At 30.2% G+C, this 23,386-nt stretch overlaps 1 protein-coding gene across 1 annotated transcript in view; it reads left to right on the forward strand.

The window, feature by feature from the left end:
* LOC139902124 (uncharacterized) overlaps positions 1 to 18,610 on the forward strand; it is a 124,442-nt gene extending 105,832 nt beyond the window's left edge. The window contains exon 2 of the mRNA XM_071884776.1: positions 18,128 to 18,610. Within this exon, the coding sequence (XP_071740877.1) occupies positions 18,128 to 18,610 (483 nt within the window). The remainder of the gene's footprint in view (positions 1 to 18,127) is intronic.
* The last annotated feature ends 4,776 nt before the right edge of the window (positions 18,611 to 23,386 follow it).

Below are 23,386 nucleotides of genomic sequence, written 5' to 3' on the forward strand. Positions count from 1 at the left end.
TGTACAGTCTTAGCAGTAAGTTCTTTACCATTAGCTACTTCAACAACATAAGTATTGTCTAAGGGAGTTAACGGCATTTTGATTCTCGGACATAATTTACTCGACACGAAACTTAAATCAGCCCCTGAATCAAATAGTACATAAACTGATAAATCGTTGACTGAGAACGTACCAGTAACAAGCTTAGGATCTTCCTCCGCATCCTTAGCATTAATGTTGAACGCTCGGCCGCGTGCAGTTTCAGCAGTCTTCTTGTTGGGACAAGCATCTCGAAAATGCCCCAGCTTCCCACACTCATAACAAACCCTTTGATTACCTCCATTATTCGATTTCCCATTACCACTATCGTTACCACCTCTATTACCAACATTATTATTATTACCACCAGCTGCAGGAGTAGCAGAACCCGGCAAAAGCACTGTACAATCTTTAGCAATGTGCCCTTGCTTGGAGCACCTCTTACAAGTAACTGTGCAGTAACCATCATGAGCTTTATAGCAACGAGGACACACACGCTGATTTCTGTTGTTAGCACCTGAGGTATCCTGTTTCTTCTGCTAATTTTGGTTTTGATTGCGGTTGTTATCCCACTTTTGTTTCCCATTATCAGCCTTCTTGACAACCTCCTCACTAGTTTCAGCAACTGTAGTCTTGCTTCTTCTCAACACCTTGTCATTAAGTTTGTGGGCCATAGACATAGCCGCCTCAATAGTATGGGGTTCACTAGACTCAACCCCATGTTCAATTTTCTCGGACAAACCATTAATGTAAGCCTCAATTTTGCGATCCTCATCCGCATAAACCCTAGGACACAGCAAAGTTAACTCGAAAAACCTTCGTTCATAGGCATCTAACTCGGTGCCATGCATTTTCAAATTCTTGAGCTCAACCTCTAGCTTCTTAAGCTCACCCCGAGGTCTATAGCGGGTGATCAATCTTTCCTTAAAATCATTCCAGGCCAAACCATAAGCTACATCGCTTCCCAAACTACTAACCAGATTGTTCCACCATGTCAAGGCACTATCCTTGAGAGTGCAACTAGCGAAACTAACTTTGTCCTCTTCACGGACCCGACTGACCCTGAAAATAGATTCGATCTTCTCGAACCAACGAGTAAGCCCTATTGGTCCTTCCGTACCACTGAATTCTTGAGGTCGACCAGCCATAAAAGTCTTGTGGGAGCATCCCACCTGGTTTTTGTTCGCATTGGCATTAACATTAGCATTTGCTGCCATAGCAGCAGCAATTCCTTCATTGTTCAAGCGTTGCATACGCGCTTCAGTGGACTCTCTTGGAGGCATGATCTTCGAAATAGAACAACACATCCGTTAGTACCAAGAATAATACTAGTGTTATAAAGGAATAGATCAAAACACGAAAAGATTAACCATCCTAAATAATAGTTAACAAACACTATGAGTAATAACATGACAGTTATGATTGTTATAGAAATAACCATCACATGCATACATATTTTATGATAACATCATACAACATACATAGCACCTAACATACATGAACATATATTATGCATAATATAACATGCCAAGAGCCACAACATCAGAAATAAAACATGATAATGATAATAGATGTCACAAAAATAACCATCCATACATAATGAAAAATATCCCATAACAAAATCTTAATAAAATCCTCGGCAAAACGCCGTACATAACCCAAAATGTATGTATAAAAAGGACATTAAGTCTGATGAAATAGATAATCAATATGAATAATCACATCACATTCGCTTAGAGCAGGTGTGATAAGCTGGTCCAGCATGAGTCTCAGCAGGATCCTCATACTTACGCAACTTCCCTTTCACAACATCCAACTCTTCCTTCAACACACGAACAGTGCTCTCGAGAGCCTCGAACTTAGCATTAACTTCTCGATCGCGCTTACGGTTCACATCCTCAACCCTATGCTTAAAAGTGATAAAGTTACCCATGTCGGCACAGATCTCGTCCATAACTTCATTATGTGGCAAAGTGCGCAAACAATCACTAAGGGCGTTAATACATGTCACTTCATTATAAGCCCGGTTCATATGAGTAATGGTAGAAAAATAGTAATGAACAGGATCATCGATCTCTGGTTGATTAGCACGACGTCTAGCAGGAGACGGTGGAGCAGGAGCAGCAACAGTGTTATCGCTCGAAGTCGACATCTGCAAACAGCAAAACCGCAAACCACATACCAAAAAGATATGAAAGCTAATAATATAACTTATATGAAATGAAATGCATAATAATGCTATAGCAAAAAGGTCGGGCTGTAGACTAGACTCTAATGCACCCTAATAACCACGGGTTGACCACATTAAGACTCCTAGTTTCCTACAACCAGAGCTCTGATACCACATGTGACGACCCCGTTAAAACACTTAACGGATCCGTCAGTTGGTCCCACAGCTTGATCGGACTTAGATGAATTAAATAAACAAGTTGCATTCTTTTATTTCAAAAGTTTCCCAAAAAGGAAACAAACCAAAATATGTAGTTTTGAAACAACCAACCATAGCAATAAACCAAAAGTTGACACAAAACCTTGCCAACAACCCACAAGTTTAAATTATCCAAAAATAGAATGCAAGCTTATGTTTCATAAATTGTTTCATAAAATCTGCCCAAATGCATGCAGACTCTTCCAAACACAGCGAAAGCATCACAAAACTCAAGTACCTGTGAAAACATGCAAGTAAACTGTCAAAACAAAGGTTGAGTGAATTATAGGTTTAAATAATAAGTAAACTTTAGACCACAATATTTAAAAATGTTAGAAAACATTAAACATTATTCCATTATCAATGAGCTACCTGGTAACCACTTAACCCTTTATTTACCCTTGCCAAACACAATAAAAATATACACTTGGACAGTGTATCTACAACAAATTACGAAGTACTAAACATTCCGATTATAAATTGCTAGCGCGACTAGCTCGAAATGGGGTTGTCAAACCCGATAGATCTATCCGTAGGATTCGCGTTCACCGGTAGAAACCAATGATTACAGTTACCAGACTAGGGAATATTTTTGTCCAACTCAGAATGAATAATTAAATTTAACTGTTACTTGTGTCTAAACGTAAATAAAAATGCATGTAATCACATACCAAAAATATACTTTGAAAAGTATGTAAAAACGGGACTATAACTCACCTTAAAAGCAACTGAAGAAACCACACAAACAAGCGAACAGCAAATAGAGTAAAGTGATCAGGAACGATCACAACGCCGACCTATAAATAAAGCAGGTCGATATAAATAACTAACTTAGGTCAAGTCTTAGTATGATAGCTATTGTACATGTTGCAAGTACACATAGAACAATACTCGGCAAGCATCGGTTTGACTGGAACAGCGTACGGACACATACTTTCTATTTATAGAAAGTTTCTATTTTTAGCAGGTTTCCATTTTTGGAAAGTTTCTATTTTAGGAAAGTTTCTATTTTTGGAAAGTTTCCAAATTTAGAAAGTTCTATTTTTAGAAAGTTTTTAAGTTAGGAAAGTTTCCTTATTTAGAAAGTCAACAAAATTCAACTGAAAGTCAAAGTCAACCGAAAGTCAACTTAAAAGTCAACCTTGGTCAAACATAGTCAACATTAATTTGAAAAGTGTAAATTATAATAATAACATAAGTTATAATGTTTATTAAAGTTAAAAGTGTATAATTAAGTCATAACATAAGTTTAATTAAATAAAATGAATTATTAAAGTTAATATAAGTTGAAGTGATATAATTAATATATCATAAGTATTTAATTAATTAATTAAATATTAATCATAATATAAGTATTATTAATTAATAATAAATTTTTAAATAATATCATAAGTATTATTAATTAATAATGAATTATTAACCATATCATAAGTTTCTAATTATAATTATTAAATCATAAGTATTTAATAATTAAATCATAATTAAATAATTAAGTCTTATAATAATTAAATAATTATTTAATTTTTATTATAAGTCTTATAATAATATTCTCATAAAATAAATTTAATACTTATCATAAGTATTTTCCAATAATAATAAAAGTATTACTAACCGTAAGTTAAATTAAAATGTTAATTAAATCATAAATAATAATTAAATGATATAATAAATATTTATATCATAAGTCTTAAATAATAATAATTACTTCTTTTATCATAAGTAATTAATTAATAATGAAATTCATTATTTTTATCATAAGTTTTAGAATTAATCATAAGTTTTAATTCAAAAGTTCCTCGGGTCGTATCTTGAGCCCCGGGTGTCGATTTCTGGCGAGCCTTATATGCATCTCCGCCTATTCAAACCACCCGACACAGTGGTGCACTCAAGAACACACCAAGAACAGTCCACAATGAAAGGACCCGTTCATATACATTATAAACGATTCACAATAGTTGATTGCATTGCGAGGTATTTGACCTTTATATGATACATTTTACAAACATTGCATTCGTTTTTAAAAGACAATCTTTCTTTACATTGAAAATTGACTGGCATGCATACCATTTCATAATATCCACTATCCAACTATAAATTGATTTAATAATAATCTTTGATGAACTCAATGACTCGAATGCAACGTTCTTCGAAATATGCTATGAAAGACTTCAAGTAATATCTTTAAAATGAGCAAATGCACAGCGGAAGATTTCTTTAACACCTGAGAATAAACATGCTTTAAAGTGTCAACCAAAAGGTTGGTGAGTTCATTAGTTTATCATAATCATTTATTTCCATCATTTTAATAGACCACAAGAATTTCATTTCCAGTTCTCATAAATATACGTCCCATGCATAGAGACAAAAATAATCATTCATATGGTGAACACCTGGTAATCGACATTAACTAGATACATATAAGAATATCCCCTATCATTCCGGGATCCTCCTTCGGACATGATATAAATTTCGAAGTACTAAAGCATCCGGTACTTTGTATGGGGTTTGTTAGGCCCAATAGATCTATCTTTAGGATTCGCGTCAATTAGGGTGTCTGTTCCCTAATTCTTAGATTACCAGACTTTAATAAAAAGGGGCATATTCGATTTCGATAATTCAACCATAGAATGTAGTTTCAATTACTTGTGTCTATTTCGTCAAACATTTATAAAAGCAGCGCATGTATTCTCAGTCCCAAAAATATATATTGCAAAAGCATTTAAAAAGGGAGCAAATGAAACTCACCATACTGTATTTCGTAGTAAAAATACATATAACATCATTGAACAAGTGCAAGGTTGGCCTCGGATTCACGAACCTAAATTAATTATATATATTTATGTGTTGGTCAATATTTGTCTAACAAATTAGGTCAAGTCATAGTGTACCACAATCCTAATGCTCGAGACTAATATGCAAAAGTCAACAAAAGTAAATTTGACTCAAAATAATTTTCAAAAATCTATACATGATTAATATATAGTTTAAATATCGTTGTTTTATATTTTTAAATATTTTTAAAAGATTTATTAGAGTAAATAATATAATTTATTTATTAATAAATAAAATTTTATATTAAATTTATATAATAAAATATACTTTTATATATATTAAGTAATAAAATTTATAGGGTTCATTTAATATCATAAAGATAATATGATAGGTATTATTAAAGTAAGTTATTACACGTAGTAAAATATGTTTGTATCACATATTTATTTGATAAAATAATATCTGTAATGATAGTAAGTAAAAGTTGTATTATTTTGTAATAATAATTATTATTATAAAAATATCAATATTTATAATTACTAAGATGACATTAGATAAAACGATAATTCTAATTATGATAACTTTAATATTTACGATAATTTTTAATATTATCTTTAAAATAATAATTCTATTTAAAATAATAATAATAATGATATTTTATAGTAACAATGACGTTTCTATTAAAATGATAATTTTTGTTAAAATGATAGTTTTAATACTAACGATACTTTTAATAATAATAGCAATAATAAAAATAATAAGAACGATAATTTTATCTAAATCAATATCTTATAATATTTTAATTTCATCATGATACTCTTACCCATTATTTCCTAATCGTTTCGTTTAATATCTTTTAATCGTCTTTTATATCGTGTTCATAATAATGATAATAATAGTAATCAAAATAATTAGGTGTTACAAATATTTGTTTTAATTACACTAATATTAATAATGATAGTTACTATAACATTATTAACGATAATACTAATAATTATCTTAATGATAATATAGTAATAATAATAATAACAATAACAATAACCATTTTTAAATAATGATATATATATATATATATTAATAATGATAATAATAATAATAATAATAATAATAATAATACCAATAATAATAATAATAATAATAATAATTGGATAATAATAATAATACTAATTATAACTTTAACGATAATAACGATAGTAATTATAAAAAAAATAACAATTTTTAATGATAAATCCCTTTTATTGATAAAGATAATAATAATGATAATAATAAGATAAAGCTAGAACGACGATAAAAACGACGATAATAATAATCATTTTTAATAAAAATATCAAAAATTCAATTGATTATAACTTCTAATCCGTTCATCGAAACCATTCGATATCTAAAGGAAAAGTTCTTTATTTTTCGCTAGCTTTCTAAGGACATGCATATCTTATACCTTATCTCAACCGTAAGTGTAACTAATTCAACATTCAACCTAACCTGTCTAAGGGCAATATCAAAAATACAAGCATGCATAATCCTAAATACTCGAGCACTAGTTAGGGATACACTATTAGTATGTAAAAGTTAAATTATGAGTACTCACGTATCAATATTGAGATTCAATATTGCAGGAAAGGTACGTAGACGCAACGGAAATGATAAACACTATATTGACCTCACGAGCATACCCATGAACCATACTCAATCACCTCCATAGCTATAACCCATAATTTCCTTAATCCTATCCTACTCGAAAAACAATTTCGAAATCACTCGGACAGCACTCCGTCGTAATATTTTATGTATACTAATAATATCTTGAAATAATACGGAGTAAATATATATATGTAAATCGATTGAGAGAGTTTAGAGAAAAATATTTTCAAGTTTCTATGAAATAATGAAACCTATTGAATTCTATTTATAATAGATTTTTGAATTATTAAAGTGAATTGTTAAAGTGAATTATTAAAGTATGAATTATTAAAGTGAATTATTAAAGTATGAATTATTAAAGTGAATTATTAAAGTATGAATTATTAAAGTGAATTATTAAAGTGAATTATTAAAGTTAAAGTAAAGTAAAAATAAAATAAAGGTAAAGTTTAAGTATAGTAAAAGTATAAAACTATGTACGTATAATACGCGTATAAATATATATAATATTAATTTAAATCGTTATATATATAAAATAAAATATAAATATCGTTATCTTTATCATACTAGTTAAGTAATGAGTTGTCAAAAGTGGTTCTAGATATTTATAAAAGTTATATACGTTTTAATAATAAAGTTCTTTTTAAACTGAAAACGTTTTTGTACGTTTGAAACTAAATAGATCAATCGAGTCTTTATGAGATTCAATCTTCCACTATCCTTTGTCTAGTTCTCAGTGATTGACAATTTGTTCTTATTTATAAATCACTTTACCATTTTCTAAATATTGTTAAAATGGAAAGATTTCTCAAATCAACGTGGGCCTTTCAACAGAGACTTGTAATCATAATTCAATATATCTGATAATTCAATCATTTGATCTTATTTTCTAATTCCATTGATAAACATTTTGAAACAGATACAATCATATAAAGTATTTAATCTAATATTTTGTTTACGTTTCAAGTTATAATATATATACTCATATACATATATAATCATATTCGTTTAATGGTTCGTGAATCGTTGGAACTTGGTCGAGGTTGAATGAATGTATGAACATAGTTTAAAATTCTTGAAATTTAACTTAACAAATATTGCTTATCGTGTTGGAAACATATAAAGATTAAAGTTTAAATTTGGTTGGAAATTTCCGGGTTGTCACACACAAGTCGTGGTAATCAGCCATGACACCACTTGGACCTTCAATTTTCTCAAAACCGTGTTTTAGTCATAACGGGTGAACCGTGGCTCGGATTTAGGTGACCCGAACATGAAAGTTCGTCCCACCATCAGTCCTAACACACTAACGCACCCTAAAGACTCCAAGGAAGGTCACAAAGTCGGACCAAACCTGGTTTCATGTCAATCCACATTTCAATTTTAACAAAATACGAATTCGATCATAACAAGGGCTCCGGGAATCGAATTGACATGAATCCGGAGTTTAAAATTAATGTCTTGATGAGAGGAACTCATCTAAATAGTTGATTTTAACATTTATATCAGTCACAAACTCAGAATACACGAATTAGCTGCTGTCCAGAATTTTACAAACCGAAAACATGTGATTTTGAGTACATCTATGCATACAAACACCATTACAATAATCCACAAACATCATACTACTAAATAATCATAAAAATACAGAAAATAAATGAAAAATTGAAAGTTCTAGGGTTAGGGTTTATACCCTAATCGAGAAACGATTAATGTTATCGCGTAGAGAACGGAACGAGGAACGCGTTTATACTAATCAATCCTTGATCCAAGCTTTAAATTTTGTGAAATGGTGGTGATGAAGGTGATGGTTAGAGACGGCACAAGGGGAAGGGAGAAGGGAGAGCACAAAATAAATCTTTAGGTTTTGATAAAATGAAACAAAAATTGTAAATGGAAAAATGGGAAACAAAATGCAAAGTGGAAAGGGGTTTACCCCTTTGGTTCGGCCGAAAATATTAGTGGGGTGGGCCCCACTTGGTCTATCTCACTCAAATGTAATTTCCTGATGGCCCGAAAGCCCGAACGAGTCCCGAAACGCGAAAACGCACTTACGCGATTAAAAATTCGGAAAGATAACAAACGCGCGACGAAAAATAAATATAAATACACTATATAATAATATGATCTTAAAATATCATATTTAAAATATTTAGGATTTAAATGTCCCAAAAACTCGACCGTTGGTTTGAAAACCAAAAAGATTCGCCGGATGGAAATCCGCGAGACGTAGAAACGTATAAATTTAAAATATGAATACAAATATTCACATAACACATAATAATTAATATATATATATATATATTATTATTACAAAAATAATAATATAGGTCATAGAAATGACGTGGCACACTAACAGTTAACGGCCGTTAAATAATTAACTGAAAAAGATAACGAAAAAAGTAGGGTCGTTGGGGAAGGGAGAAGGGAGAGCACAAAATAAATCTTTAGGTTTTGATAAAATGAAACAAAAATTGTAAATGGAAAAATGGGAAACAAAATGCAAAGTGGAAAGGGGTTTACCCCTTTGGTTCGGCCGAAAATATTAGTGGGGTGGGCCCCACTTGGTCTATCTCACCCAAATGTAATTTCCTGATGGCCCGAAAGCCCGAACGAGTCCCGAAACGCGAAAACGCACTTACGCGATTAAAAATTCGGAAAGATAACAAACGCGCGACGAAAAATAAATATAAATACACTATATAATAATATGATCTTAAAATATCATATTTAAAATATTTAGGATTTAAATGTCCCAAAAACTCGACCGTTGGTTTGAAAACCAAAAAGATTCGCCGGATGGAAATCCGCGAGACGTAGAAACGTATAAATTTAAAATATGAATACAAATATTCACATAACACATAATAATTAATATATATATATATATTATTATTACAAAAATAATAATATAGGTCATAGAAATGACGTGGCACACTAACAGTTAACGGCCGTTAAATAATTAACTGAAAAAGATAACGGAAAAAGTAGGGTCGTGACACTTTAAATAATAATTTTTATAATATCTTATTTTTTATTTTATTTCACATAATTAATTCTAACAACTAAATCACTTAAAGCAAACAGTGCATTCCATTCAATTCTTATTTATAAAACAATCATAATTGATACAAAAAAGTAGCCACTTGTCATCGAATATGATAATGATTATAGATGATATAAAACAAGGGTAATGATGATGATCTAACAAAGATAGTTTTGCTTTCACAACCAATTTGATCATTGAGTTGGTTAAAGTCACGAGATTTACAATTCATAAAAGTCACAAGATTAAAACAAACAACTAATAGAGTTTTAAAAAGGAAACCACGTTTATTTTTAAATTCTTATAAACTTATCTCTAAACTTGTTTAATAATATAACCAAACCAATAAACAAGTATTACAATCGTTTAATTATTATATTTAATATATTTAATATATTACTTTATTTTACATAATTAATTTTGATAACAACATCATATAATATTTCAAATTATATTTTCAATTATTATTTATATATATACATATGTATATATATACACACATATCTATTTACAGTTAATTGTTCGTGAATCGTCGGGAATCGTCAGAGGTTAAATGAATGTACAAGAATAGTTCAAAATTTTTGAGACTCAACATTACAGACTTTTCTTATCGTCTTAAAAATATTAAATCGTATCGAGAGTTTGGTTTAACATTAGTCGAAATTTTCCGGGTCGTCACAGTACCTACCCGTTAAAGAAATTTCGTCCTCGAAATTTGATAGAGGTCGCCATAGTTGACAATAAGTCTGTTTTCATGACGAATATGAGTTGATAAATAGAGTTTCATCATTATTGAGTAATATTGATAAAATAATTCGATTACTCGAAGCGTACGAGTGAAGCTATCACAAAAGAGTGAAATGAAGTAAGTAGAGGTTCGTCTTAACTTTTGACATAGTCACTGTTGAATTTAGAAAAAAATAAGGTTCATCTTAACTTTTGACGTTGTCTCAATTGAATTTCGGAATTCAAGGGATTTAAAGAAAATCTTCGAAATCTAAAAGATTTAATTTTTCGGCGAGTAAAGAAATTAAGGTCTCTATAATTAAATACGGTGATCTGCCTCGATTACTATGTCTGATATTTCCATTATAAATTAAACTCTTCCTTTCCATTATTCTCACCATTTCTATACTTTCTTTCTCAGTTCATATATCCAAAAGATTTTAAAAATGCTTAATCCGGTTCTGATCCTTGTCCTCATCCTTACTATCACAATATTCCTTCTCCTTTTCCAACTTCCACCAGAGGAATCTATTTTTTTCTACTTCGCCCTTGGGGTTATAGTGTTTTTAATCCTCCCGTGTCTTTATGTTGCGATAAACATTGATATACACGGTTTGTAATTTATGTGTTGTTATCGGGCTTTATATTCTCCCTTATATTTCGAAGCTCTATGCTTTTGTTTTCTCTTCCCGACTTCAAGTCAAGCGAATAATGATCCAGAATTTGTAGATATAGAATTTCGAATGATTATAATGTTCTAAGTAGGAAGGAACGTGATAGCATGATTTGATTTTCAAATTTATCAAAATTACTGAAGATAGTACTATCAAGAATATATTTTTCTTGATATGTTCAGAGGTTATATAGAATGAAAGAGTTATGTAACATGACACATGATGATGGTATAATCTACTGTGAATCCATTATCACATTTCATTAGAAACTCAGCATGACTTACTGTAATATAATCACGTTGGCCAAGCGTCATTATATTATACTAACACATGCATCAGTTTCCAACACTACTTCAAAATCATTCATATTTTAAATTCGAAGGTTCGCAGAATATAGAAACTAATAGTTTCTCACATGATGTAACACTGATAGCTCAAAGAGATAAATGATTTCAGATAAGATTAGTTATGAAAATATATTCAGAAATATCGAGGATATTTATAATGAAAGATACGATAATATCTTTGAATATCTAAGATCAGAGGATGTTGGAAACTATTGTCCGTAAGGGTTTAGAGTAAGGAGCAAGATATTCGCTAAAGACTTTAGCAGGCATTGAATCATTTAGATTCTTTGAAGTCAAACTTATTCTTTGTGATTTGTCCACGGTTTCCTTCATAATTTCGCATAATCCGCTTTTCGGTACTAGATTTTCTATCGAGCGTTCCCAACATTCCATTCTTTATTATCACACTTTTGGCCGTTTAGACCATCTACTGCATGCTGCTTCGTCAGCATTTTCAAAGTTAACGGATTTAGATCATTGGTTATCAAACCGAGGTGGTTTCAGGAGAATTGTGTTTTTAGATGATTAAACGCTGATGGTAATATGGTGGAATATAAAAGATTCTCCGGTAACGATGATGGAAGGTAAACTTATATATCAAGGTTATAATAAGGTTGTTTCGAACGAAAAGTCGAAGTTGTCTTGCTGGAGCTGTGACAAAATTGGCTAATTTGGGTGTTTTTAGGTGCATAACTATATGCATCAATCTTTTCCTCTGTAGATGAAGTGCGGTTGGTTCATCCTCTCGATTGAGGTGTTTTCAAGAGTTTGAAGGGTTTGAATGAAGATTGTAATTGTAAAAATACAAATGAGGTTTAAGATGAAATCAAGTGGCAAACTTGAAGAATTGTTTAATTTCATATTTTATAATCAATATTTTAATTCATTTTAATTGTCCAATATCGGCGGTCCACAGTTGATAGTCCACAGTTGACAGTCCAATATTTCATATGTAGCTTAATATATAATATTCGAATTAATTAATGCGTATCGTGACCCGTGTACATGTCTCAGACTCGATCACAACTCAAAGTATATATATTATTTGAGAATCAACCTCAATCCTGTATAGAGAACTCGATCATTACTGCATATAGAGTGTCTATGGTGATTCCAAATAATATACATAGATGCGTCGATATGATATGTCAAAACCTTGTATACGTGTTCCGATATTTAAAGTGCATAAAATAAATAACAGAAATTAAATGACGATAAATAAAATTGCGATAATTAAATTGCGATAAATAAAATGTAATCAGTTAGCTAGGAACAGTTAGCGTGGATTCTTAAAAAAATTCCTCATAGGTAATTTGTTTGTTTCTAACAAATTTTATTTTGTCAAATGTTTTCTTCATTATGGCACTTGTTGGATTTTGATAAATCAAAATTCAAATATGAAATTGGATGAAAATGGTTATTATGTGGTGAACGGATTTGTATATCGGTGGATGTAAGTAGGATAATAAACGACTGTTGAATCAGCTTCGAAGAATGTACAGTGTAACTTATTAATGTGAAATTCATATATTCCTCGGGTATTACCTACCCGTTAAAATATTTTCACCATTAACAGTTTGTACAAAAGAATTTTTAATTACAATCTTTATGAAAATATACTTACATATATATTTTCTTCAGATGTCATCATGAATTTAATGAGTTAATATGATATTAATCTCATTTGATTTACCGTTAGAATTAGAATGGATAATCTCCAAAACTTTAGAGATTACTTAATCGCCATGTCGAACAGGGATAAATGATGTAGAACATCATGTAGAATGATGATTATGCTTGAGGTACAGAATGAGATGTTGAGGCATGGATTGTTGATGATACTGTTGGTACTGGTGATGTTGTTGAAGCTGGTAATTTTTGCACCATATTCTCCAAATTGATTACTCGAGCGTGAAGTTCGTTGACTTCTTCTATTATTCAGGGATGATTGTCAGTCGAAACGAGTAGATGAATAAGGTTTAGAATTGTGGATAGAATATAATTGTGACAAGATACTCTGGAAATGAGAGAGAAAATGGTATCTCGAACAGGTTCGCTGGTAAGTGCTTCAGGTTCATCGTCAAGAGGGTAATTTGGTTGGTGGAAAGATTGCCTTCTTCGCGTCTCTATTGATTAAGTCGACTACGAACTCATCAGATAAATTGGGGATGGATGATTGGTTGATTCATTCTGGTGACGATGCTTTCGGAGCTTGGGTGGGACTCCATATCGGAATCCGAAGGGCTTGAACTAGTGGTAAGTTCCATTTTGCTCGGTTAGATACAGAGTTTTTGGTATGAAATGAATTTCAGATATCGGATGATATTCTAATTACATAGAATACCTATACATAGTACAGGAAATCCCGTAGATTACGGAGGGAATTAAGGAAACGTGTCAGACAAGACTTAACGTGATGGGATGTGAATTTGTCTGTACACCGTCTATGCAATAATTGCAATAAGACGCGTCGAGCCTGAAAATGACAAGTAGATATTTTTCAACAAATGGTGGTAAGTAAAGACTTTTAACATGCAGACCAGGTTCAAGTCTAGACTCATTAACATAACCTAACAACTACTAGGTCGAAGTCCAGACTCATTAATGCATCCTAACAACTACTAGTTAGACACACTAATGCAAGACCTGGTTCGCTACGACCACCGCTCTGATACCACCTGAAACGACCCGTCCTTATCCATCTGGACGAAGTCATCAACATTTGGTCCCATTGCGATAATCGACTCCAAGTAATGTCCTTAAAATGAGCAAATGTACAGCGGAAGACTTAATTCGTACCTGAGAATAAACATGCTTAAAAGTGTCAACCAAAAGGTTGGTGAGTTAATAGGTTTATCCTAACAATCATTTCAATATCTTAATAGACCACAAGATTTCATAATCATAAACATAATACACTCGCAAGTGTATGTAAAGCATTCTAAGTGGTTGAGCACTTGGTAACCATACTTAACATTTAATCAACGTCGCATATTCCCTTTATTATGAAATCTCACTACACTGTACCAAGTGTAGTTACGAAACGAAGTACAGTGCAACCGTTGAATACTGGTCGTCCAGTTGGGTTGGGGTTGCCAGGCCCGATAGATCTATCAACAGGATTCGCGTTTACAATACCCATGTAAATAGTAGTTACCAAGCTACAGGGAAGTATGCCAGTGGTACAACTCAACGTAGAATGTATTTTTAAGTACTTGTGTCTATTTCGTTAACATTTATAAAAGCAGCGCATGTATTCTCAGCCCAAAAATATATATTGGAAAAGCAATTAAAAAGGGAGCAAATGAAACTCACCATACTGTATTTTGTAGTAAAAATACATAGGACGACATTGAACAAGTATAGAGTTGATCTCGGATTCATGAACCTATATCAGGTATATATATTAATACATATAATTGTAATCGAACAAATTTATTCTTAATTTATATATCTTATATATTTAATTTTGTAATAAATGTATTCTTATTTAAAAAAAATATATCTTTGTTATAAAAATATTGTTAATATGAAAGTGATAATAATAATATTTTATTATATTATTATAAATGTTAATAATTAATAATAATACTAATCATAATAATAATAATATTAATGATCTTAATAATATTAGTAATAATATTAATGATAATAACAATACTTAATAATTCATTTAAATCATATCTTAATTATAATTTTTAATCATTCTCATTTTAATATTTGTATTTATACTTTTTATTTTTATGTTTATAACCTTATTAAAACTCCTACTTTTATAATCTTAATTATATTATTAATGATAGTATGTATAAAATCAATATTAGTATAATAATAATAATAATAATAATAATAATAATAATAATAATAATAATAATAATAATAATAATAATAATAATAATAATAATAATAATAATAATAATAATGATATTTATGAAAGGAGACTACCTCAAAATAAAGGCCTTGGTTTCCTAAAGCTTAGAAGCATTAAAAAGAAATAAACTGCCCGAGACGGGACTCGAACCCAAGACCTCTCAATAACCCGTCAACACCCTAAACCATCAACCCATCAGCTTTTTATCTATTTTAATCTGTATGTTCAATCTTTTTAACCCGTTTAATTATCTGCTCATCACAAATTTAAACTGATACAAACCCAAATCAGTCGGGTCCAATCTCGTACAGGCCCAAGTGTAGCCCAATACTCAAAACAGATTAATTGCTTCATTATTTAACAACTTAAAAAGGGTTTAGGTTATCTTCTGGTTTCTTCATTAACAGCCGCTACCAACAATAAAGAGAAAAAAAAATTGCAGGTTACTAATTATTACCCTCATCGTCGTCACCAACAGATTTATTACTTCTATTTACCACCGAAACCCTAGCTCCATCAATTTCACCATCATCATTACTCATGTATTCCTATCATTATCAATCGTTACAGCTCTATCATTCTCCTCCATTACTTTTTGGGACTTCAACAAAAAAAAAAAAGAAACGAGTAGCAGTAGTAACAGCAATCATCATCACTTTCGAGTTACACGGATCGCGTAATTTTTCTTCTTCTACATCATTTTTCTAATAACCGAAAGGAGTTGCAGGTTTCGTTTGAAAATTAATAAGTGTTTTATAGGTTGGTGGATTTTCGATAATAACAGAAAATAGAAGTGGGTGTTCTCAAATGGAAACAGTAGCGTAAGTATAGAATTAGTTTCGAGAGTGTGCGTTTGTATTTGTTGAACGGAACCGGAACCCAAAACAGGAACAAGTAACGTTGCAGTTTCATTAGATCATAAGTGGATAGTGATTGGGTTGGGTTCTTGAAGTAGATAACAGCGGTAAAGGAATTGACAACCGGCGGTTGGGTGGTTGTTAACATAAACTAATCAGTGAGAGAGAAGAGAGAGAGTAAGGTGGTGAAAGATCATGGTGATGGTGGCTCGCGGTGGTAGAAGGCCTAGGGTGGTGATGCTAAGGTGGTTTAAGGTGATTCTCGAGTAAGAAGCAGGAAGTGAGTTTTTGTTTAGTGTGGGTGCCTTTTAAATGTTGATATGTAGCTGTATATATAATATTAAGTTGAAAACAAACACACTATAGTTTCATGGATCATAAAATATTTAGAACGTGTATACAGCTCATCGATAAAGATAGGTAATAGTAATAAGACTTGAATGTTTGAAAGAAACAAATATAGTAATAAATGATTAATCAATCTTCACTTTTTAACTTGCAAAATTTAGATTTTGTCAGGATTTTTATCCGTATGTTGGTTGTATATATACACACACACACACACACACACACATATATATATATATATATATATATATATATATATATATATATATATATATATATATATACATATATATATATATATAGTAGTAGTAATAATAATAAAATGTGTAATTATAATATTAAGGAATTTGTTGTCCAATTGTGTCATTATGTATTGATAGTTTTAACCAGGATACTCTATGTCTCTTTGTTAAACAATTACGGGTGAAAGCCTAAAAATAAATTCCAATTCATATGTATTTTTAATAATCCTAATATTTATATAGTATGCTTTCGAACCAACGTTTATTTTTAAATCTCAATAAGTTTGTATTTTAAATTTGTTTAATTACAATCAAATGTCAAACGAGTGTTACCATTATTTAATATTTATTTTTAATATATATTATTTATATATATAGTTATGCTTTAAATAATAATTTTTATAATATCTTATTTTTTATTTTATTTCACATAATTAATTCTAACAACTAAATCACTTAAAGCAAACAGTGCATTCCATTCAATTCTTATTTATAAAACAATCATAATTGATACAAAAAGGTAGCCACTTGTCATCGAATATGATAATGATTATAGATGATATAAAACAAGGGTAATGATGATGATCTAAAAAAGATAGTTTTGCTTTCACAACCAATTTGATCATTGAGTTGGTTAAAGTCACGAGATTTACAATTCATAAAAGTCACAAGATTAAAACAAACAACTAATAGAGTTTTAAAAAGGAAACCACGTTTATTTTTAAATTCTTATAAACTTATCTCTAAACTTGTTTAATAATATAACAGAACCAATAAACAAGTATTACAATCGTTTAATTATTATATTTCATATATTTCATATATTACTTTATTTTACATAATTAATTTTGATAACAACATCATATAATATTTCAAATTATATTTTCAATTATTATTTATATATATACATATGTATATATATATATATACACACACATATCTATTTACAGTTAATTGTTAGTGAATCGTCGGGAATCGTCAGAGGTTAAATGAATGTACAAGAATAGTTCAAAAATTTTGAGACTCAACATTACAGACTTTTCTTATCATCTTAAAAATATTAAATCGTATCGAGAGTTTGGTTTAAAATTAGTCGAAATTTTCCGGGTCGTCACAAGTGTGGTCAGAAATTTACTCCCCAACATAAATGTGTTGAGGGACAATTGCGTGTTCTTCTACTTGCTGATGGAGAAGAAGTAACAGAAGAAGGTGAAATACACCTTATTGACTCTGATGATCATGTGATAACAGGGGGTGAATGTCAGGCACTTGAAATCTCGGGTCTATCTTCTGAACCCAACTCCAATCTGAGTACTATTAAACTAATGGGGGAGGTACAGGGTTATCCAGCCTTGATTCTTATCGATAGTGGTGCGTCTCATAATTTTATATCTACAAAATTAGCTGCTGCTTTAGAAATATGCACCACTCCAATCGACCCAATAAGTATACGTTTGGGAGATAGAAATCGAATCACCATTACAGAGCAATGTAAAGATGTGAAACTGAAATTCAATTCTTTCGATTGCAAAGTGGATGCTTTAGTTCACGAAATGGGTCCACTTGACTTCATACTGGGAATTGTGTGGCTAGGTAAGCTGGGTGACGTTATATTCAATTGGCAAAAACAAGAAATATGATTTTGGAATCAAGGTAGTCAAATCAAATTACATGGTATAAACTCACCTCTTTTGAATTATTCATCACTTCAAAATTGTCTGGAGGGTAATCTATCTTATCTAATTGCTGACAACGAAGGCAACACAAATATCAATCCATTACAAAAACAACAGCTCGACACTCTTTTGAAAGCTTATCAGTCCTTGTTCCGGGAACTAAATGGTTTACCACTTGTTAGAGCAATCGAACATATCATTAACCTTCAAGAGGGGCATGGTCCAGTATGCGTTCGGCCATATAGATACCCACACACACACAAAGACGAAATTCAAAAACAAGTCAACGAAATGCTTACTATGGGTATCATTCGTGTAAGTCAGAGTGCATTTTCGAGCCCAGTTACTTTGGTCAAGAAAAAAGATGCGACTTAGCGATTGTGCATTGACTACCGCGCCATAAATCGAGCAACAATTCCGGATAAATATCATATTCCTATTGTCGAGGAGTTGTTGGATGAATTACATGGATCCTTCTATTTCTCTAAAATCGATCTAAAATCTGGATTTTACCAGGTGAGAGTTCATGCATCAGATGTGGAAAAAATGACTTTTCATACCCACGACGGCCATTACGAATTCTTAGTCATGCCATTCGGCTTGACAAACGCACCTGCAACCTTCCAAGTGAAATGCCCCGTTCATATCGATTATAAACGATTCATAATAGTTGATTACATCGCGAGGTATTTGAACTCTATATGATACATTTTACAAACATTGCGTTCGTTTTTAAAAGACAAACTTTCGTCACATCGAAAGTTGACGGCATGAATACTATTTCATAATATATCCGACAATAAATGACTTAATAATCTTCTTGATAAACTCAATGACTCAAATGCAACGTCTTTTGAAATATGCCAAGAATGACTCCAAGTAATATCTCTAAAATGAGCAAATGCACAGCGGAAGATTTCTTTAATACCTGAGAATAAACATGCTTTAAAGTGTCAACCAAAAGGTTGGTGAGTTCATTAGTTTATCATAAATAATCATTTTCAATAGTATAATAGACCACAAGATAATCGTATTTAGAAAACAATCTGTGCAGGTCTACTCCTGCTATAAAATTATTCATATGAAGAATACCGGAACCTTTCAAACAACTCACCAACGGTAGCTAATGCGTGCGTGCAATGCAAAATCATCTCACCGTGGTAGTTAATACAATATAATTTTACAAAGGAGCTAATGCGTGCGTACAATGCAAAATCATCTATCCGAGGGTAGCTAAAATGGGAGCTAATGCGTGCGTGCAATGACAAAATCATCTCTCCGTTACTAACTACAAATTCGAATACAATACAATACAATACAATACAATACATGGGGAGCTAATGCGTGCATGCAATGCAAAATCATCTCGCCGATGGTAGCTAAAATGGGAGCTAATGCGTGCGTGTAATGCAAAATCATCTCTCCGTTACTAACTACAAAATCGAACCATTTTGGGAGCTAATGCGTGCGTGCAATGACAAAATCATCTCGCCGATGGTCGATAATACAATATTTATAGAAATCAAACCTCTAAATCCAAATAATTCTATCATAGAATGTAGTTTTGAATATTTGTGTCTACTTCGTCAAACGTTTATAAAAGCAGTTCATGTATTCTCAGTTCAAAAATATATATCAAAGCATTTAATAAAACAGTTATAAAAACAGCGCATGTATTCTCAGTCCCAAAAATGTAAGGAGTAAAAGGGAGCAAATGAAACTCACAATACTGTATTTTGTAGTAAAAATACATATGCCGACACTGAACAAGTGCAGGGTTGGCCTCGGATTCACGAAACTATATCGAATACATTTATTAAAACATGTAATCGTAATCGAACAAATTTACATATTATTATTAGTGATATAATTGTTATATTTAATGATTATAGGTTTTAGTAATTAATTAAGTACATTTATTTTATATATACTTTAAATAAATATTTATTATTTATTATAAAAATATTAATATAGTTACATTATATGTATTAAGTATATTATTATGTAACTAATATTTATTTGGTAAAATACTATTAATAATAAATAAAATGTTGTATTTTTATAATAATAATAATAATAATAATAATAATAATAATAATAATAATAATAATAATAATAATAATAATGTTAATTAATAATAATGATAATAAAATAATGTTTATATATAAAAATCGTGTCAATGGTAATAAGACTAATAATAATAATTATTATTATAATAATAACAATAATAGTAAAAATTTTATATGCTTGTACTTATCTTTAGTTTATAAACTTTACAAGAGTAACTAAGATATATCATAAACATATAGATATTCATACTTACATCACATTCATTTTAATAGCATAATTTATATTATCTTCATAATCTAATCCTAATTTTATTAAATTCTAGTTTAATACTTTTAATTCCTAAGATTATCATTTTAATATTAAAATTAACTTTATAATAATAAAATTTAAATTTTATATAGTTCTAATAATATTATTAATAATAATAGTTATAATAATAATAATATTTTTAATATTGATAAATATAATAAAAATGTTAATTTTTGTGATAATAATAATAATAGGAATAGTTTTAATAATAATAATATTAATTATCATATTATGGATAATATAATAATAATAATAATATTAGTAATTAGTAATAATAAAATAATAAAATAATAATAATAATTGATAATACTTAAAGAGTGGATCTGCTTTTATCGGTGGCTCAAACAGATCGAGAGAAGCAAGAGCAAACACGCATGAACAATCACAGTTCAAGGGTTTCTTGATTCATAAATCAACAATCGATCAATCAAGCAGGAACCAGAAACCGGCACGAAGGAAGGAAAATTATATAACTGTTCAAGGGTTCCTCGATTCATAAATCAAAAATCGATCGAGAAGTAATCATCAAGGTTTAGTAAGTTTTCGATTCATCATTGTCAGTCTTCATTATCATCGGTAATCGTCATCAATCAATCAGGTATTCGATTCATCAAATTAATCAATTAGGTAATCGACTCAATAGTATTTCTAAATTTCATTAATACCTTTATAATTTCTGTATACATATTTGATAGAAGATGTTCTTTAATTTATCATGGTCCTCTGTTTCACTCTCGGTTCTCCTTCTTTCTCCACCAAATCGCACAAGAAAAATTATTGTTTAATTGAAAATTAGGTATGTTATTTTGATTGTTAAATTAGTTGTCACAAATTATAAAGGTTAATCCGTTTCCGTAATTTAATTGACTCTTTTGCTGTTTGAAGATGATTATTACAGTATATACCTTCTTAAGGTTGTTTAACGATTTAGGAAAGATGAAAAGAGAAAATAAATAAACTTCAAGTTTCTCTGTTCAATTTTTATATAAATAAATATATTACAGTAGGGATCGAATAATAACAGATAAATAGCAGCAGCTCACCATGGTTTATAACTCGAACAACTTTGATTTTATATAGGTATTTAGTGGCGGTTCAAGTGGTGGTTTATTCGGGATGCAGTAGAAAGAACGAGTTGTAGCAGGTGATGAATGATAGTGGGGTTAACAAGGATGATGAAGATAGGTTTCGATGGTGAAGGTGGTTCATAAGTGGTGATTGTTTATGGTGACGGTGAGTGTTGCTTTTGGTGGTGATTCGAAAGGAAACAGATACAAACAGTTATACAGGAGCGAGCTGTTTCAACATTTTTATCATAATTGTATTATTTCTTCTTCTTCTTCTTTATAAAAAAAATAACAACACAGTTTGTGGCGTTTGGTAAACAGAAGGTTCAAAGTAGTAGTTTCATGGTTTCTTGTTACAGGTTAAGTTTATATTGATCATAAGGTTGTTGTAGGGCGATGGTTAACAGGAAAAGGGGTGTTGGGTGTCGATCATATAAAGGGCAATAAACAGAAGGTACTTGGTGTTTTTGCGTGGTTTTGATAGTTGAAGAAGAAAGAAAATGGAGAGGGAGGAAGGTGGTAATGGAGTGGGTTTGTATTGGTAGTCAAAAACAAAAAAGAAAAGATGAGATAGATAGCTGGTTGATTCCCTTTTCCGTAATCTATGCTATATGTATATGTCTATATTATAGATAGTCAAAATTTGTTAAAGGTACATTGAGTCGGATAACAAAATGTATCAAAGTAGAAAGGAAAGGTTGGTTTGTTGTAATCGAATAAGTCTCTGAAATTCGCTGTCATAGGTGATTTAGTGGGAGACAAGAAACAAATATGTGTAACAAAATTCTCATGGTGTTGTTGTTTATTGCATAAATAAGTGTTTTTACATATATATTTTATATATTATATTTAATATTAATAATTATATTAATAATAATAATACTATTAATATTAATAATAATAATATTAATGATAATAATAATAATATTAATAATACTGATAATAATAATTATCAACGATAATAATTATTGATAATATTGTTAATAATAATATTAATATAACAAAATAATATTAATACATGATTATTTTACATAAAAAGAAATACTATAAATTTCTACATATATATTATTTATTTTAAAATATTCATGTGAATAACTGTGTATAGAAGTTTATATATATATTACATATGTCATCTTATCATTGTTGATATAATTATTCGTTATTAACTTCATTATATACTCTAAAATATTATATATATATATATATATATATATATATATATATATATATATATATATATATATATATACTTAACAAGTTTTTATTTTTAAATTATAAACTATTTCACATCATT

Source organism: Rutidosis leptorrhynchoides, chromosome 3 (assembly GCF_046630445.1).
Source record: "Rutidosis leptorrhynchoides isolate AG116_Rl617_1_P2 chromosome 3, CSIRO_AGI_Rlap_v1, whole genome shotgun sequence".
NCBI lineage: Eukaryota > Viridiplantae > Streptophyta > Magnoliopsida > Asterales > Asteraceae > Rutidosis > Rutidosis leptorrhynchoides.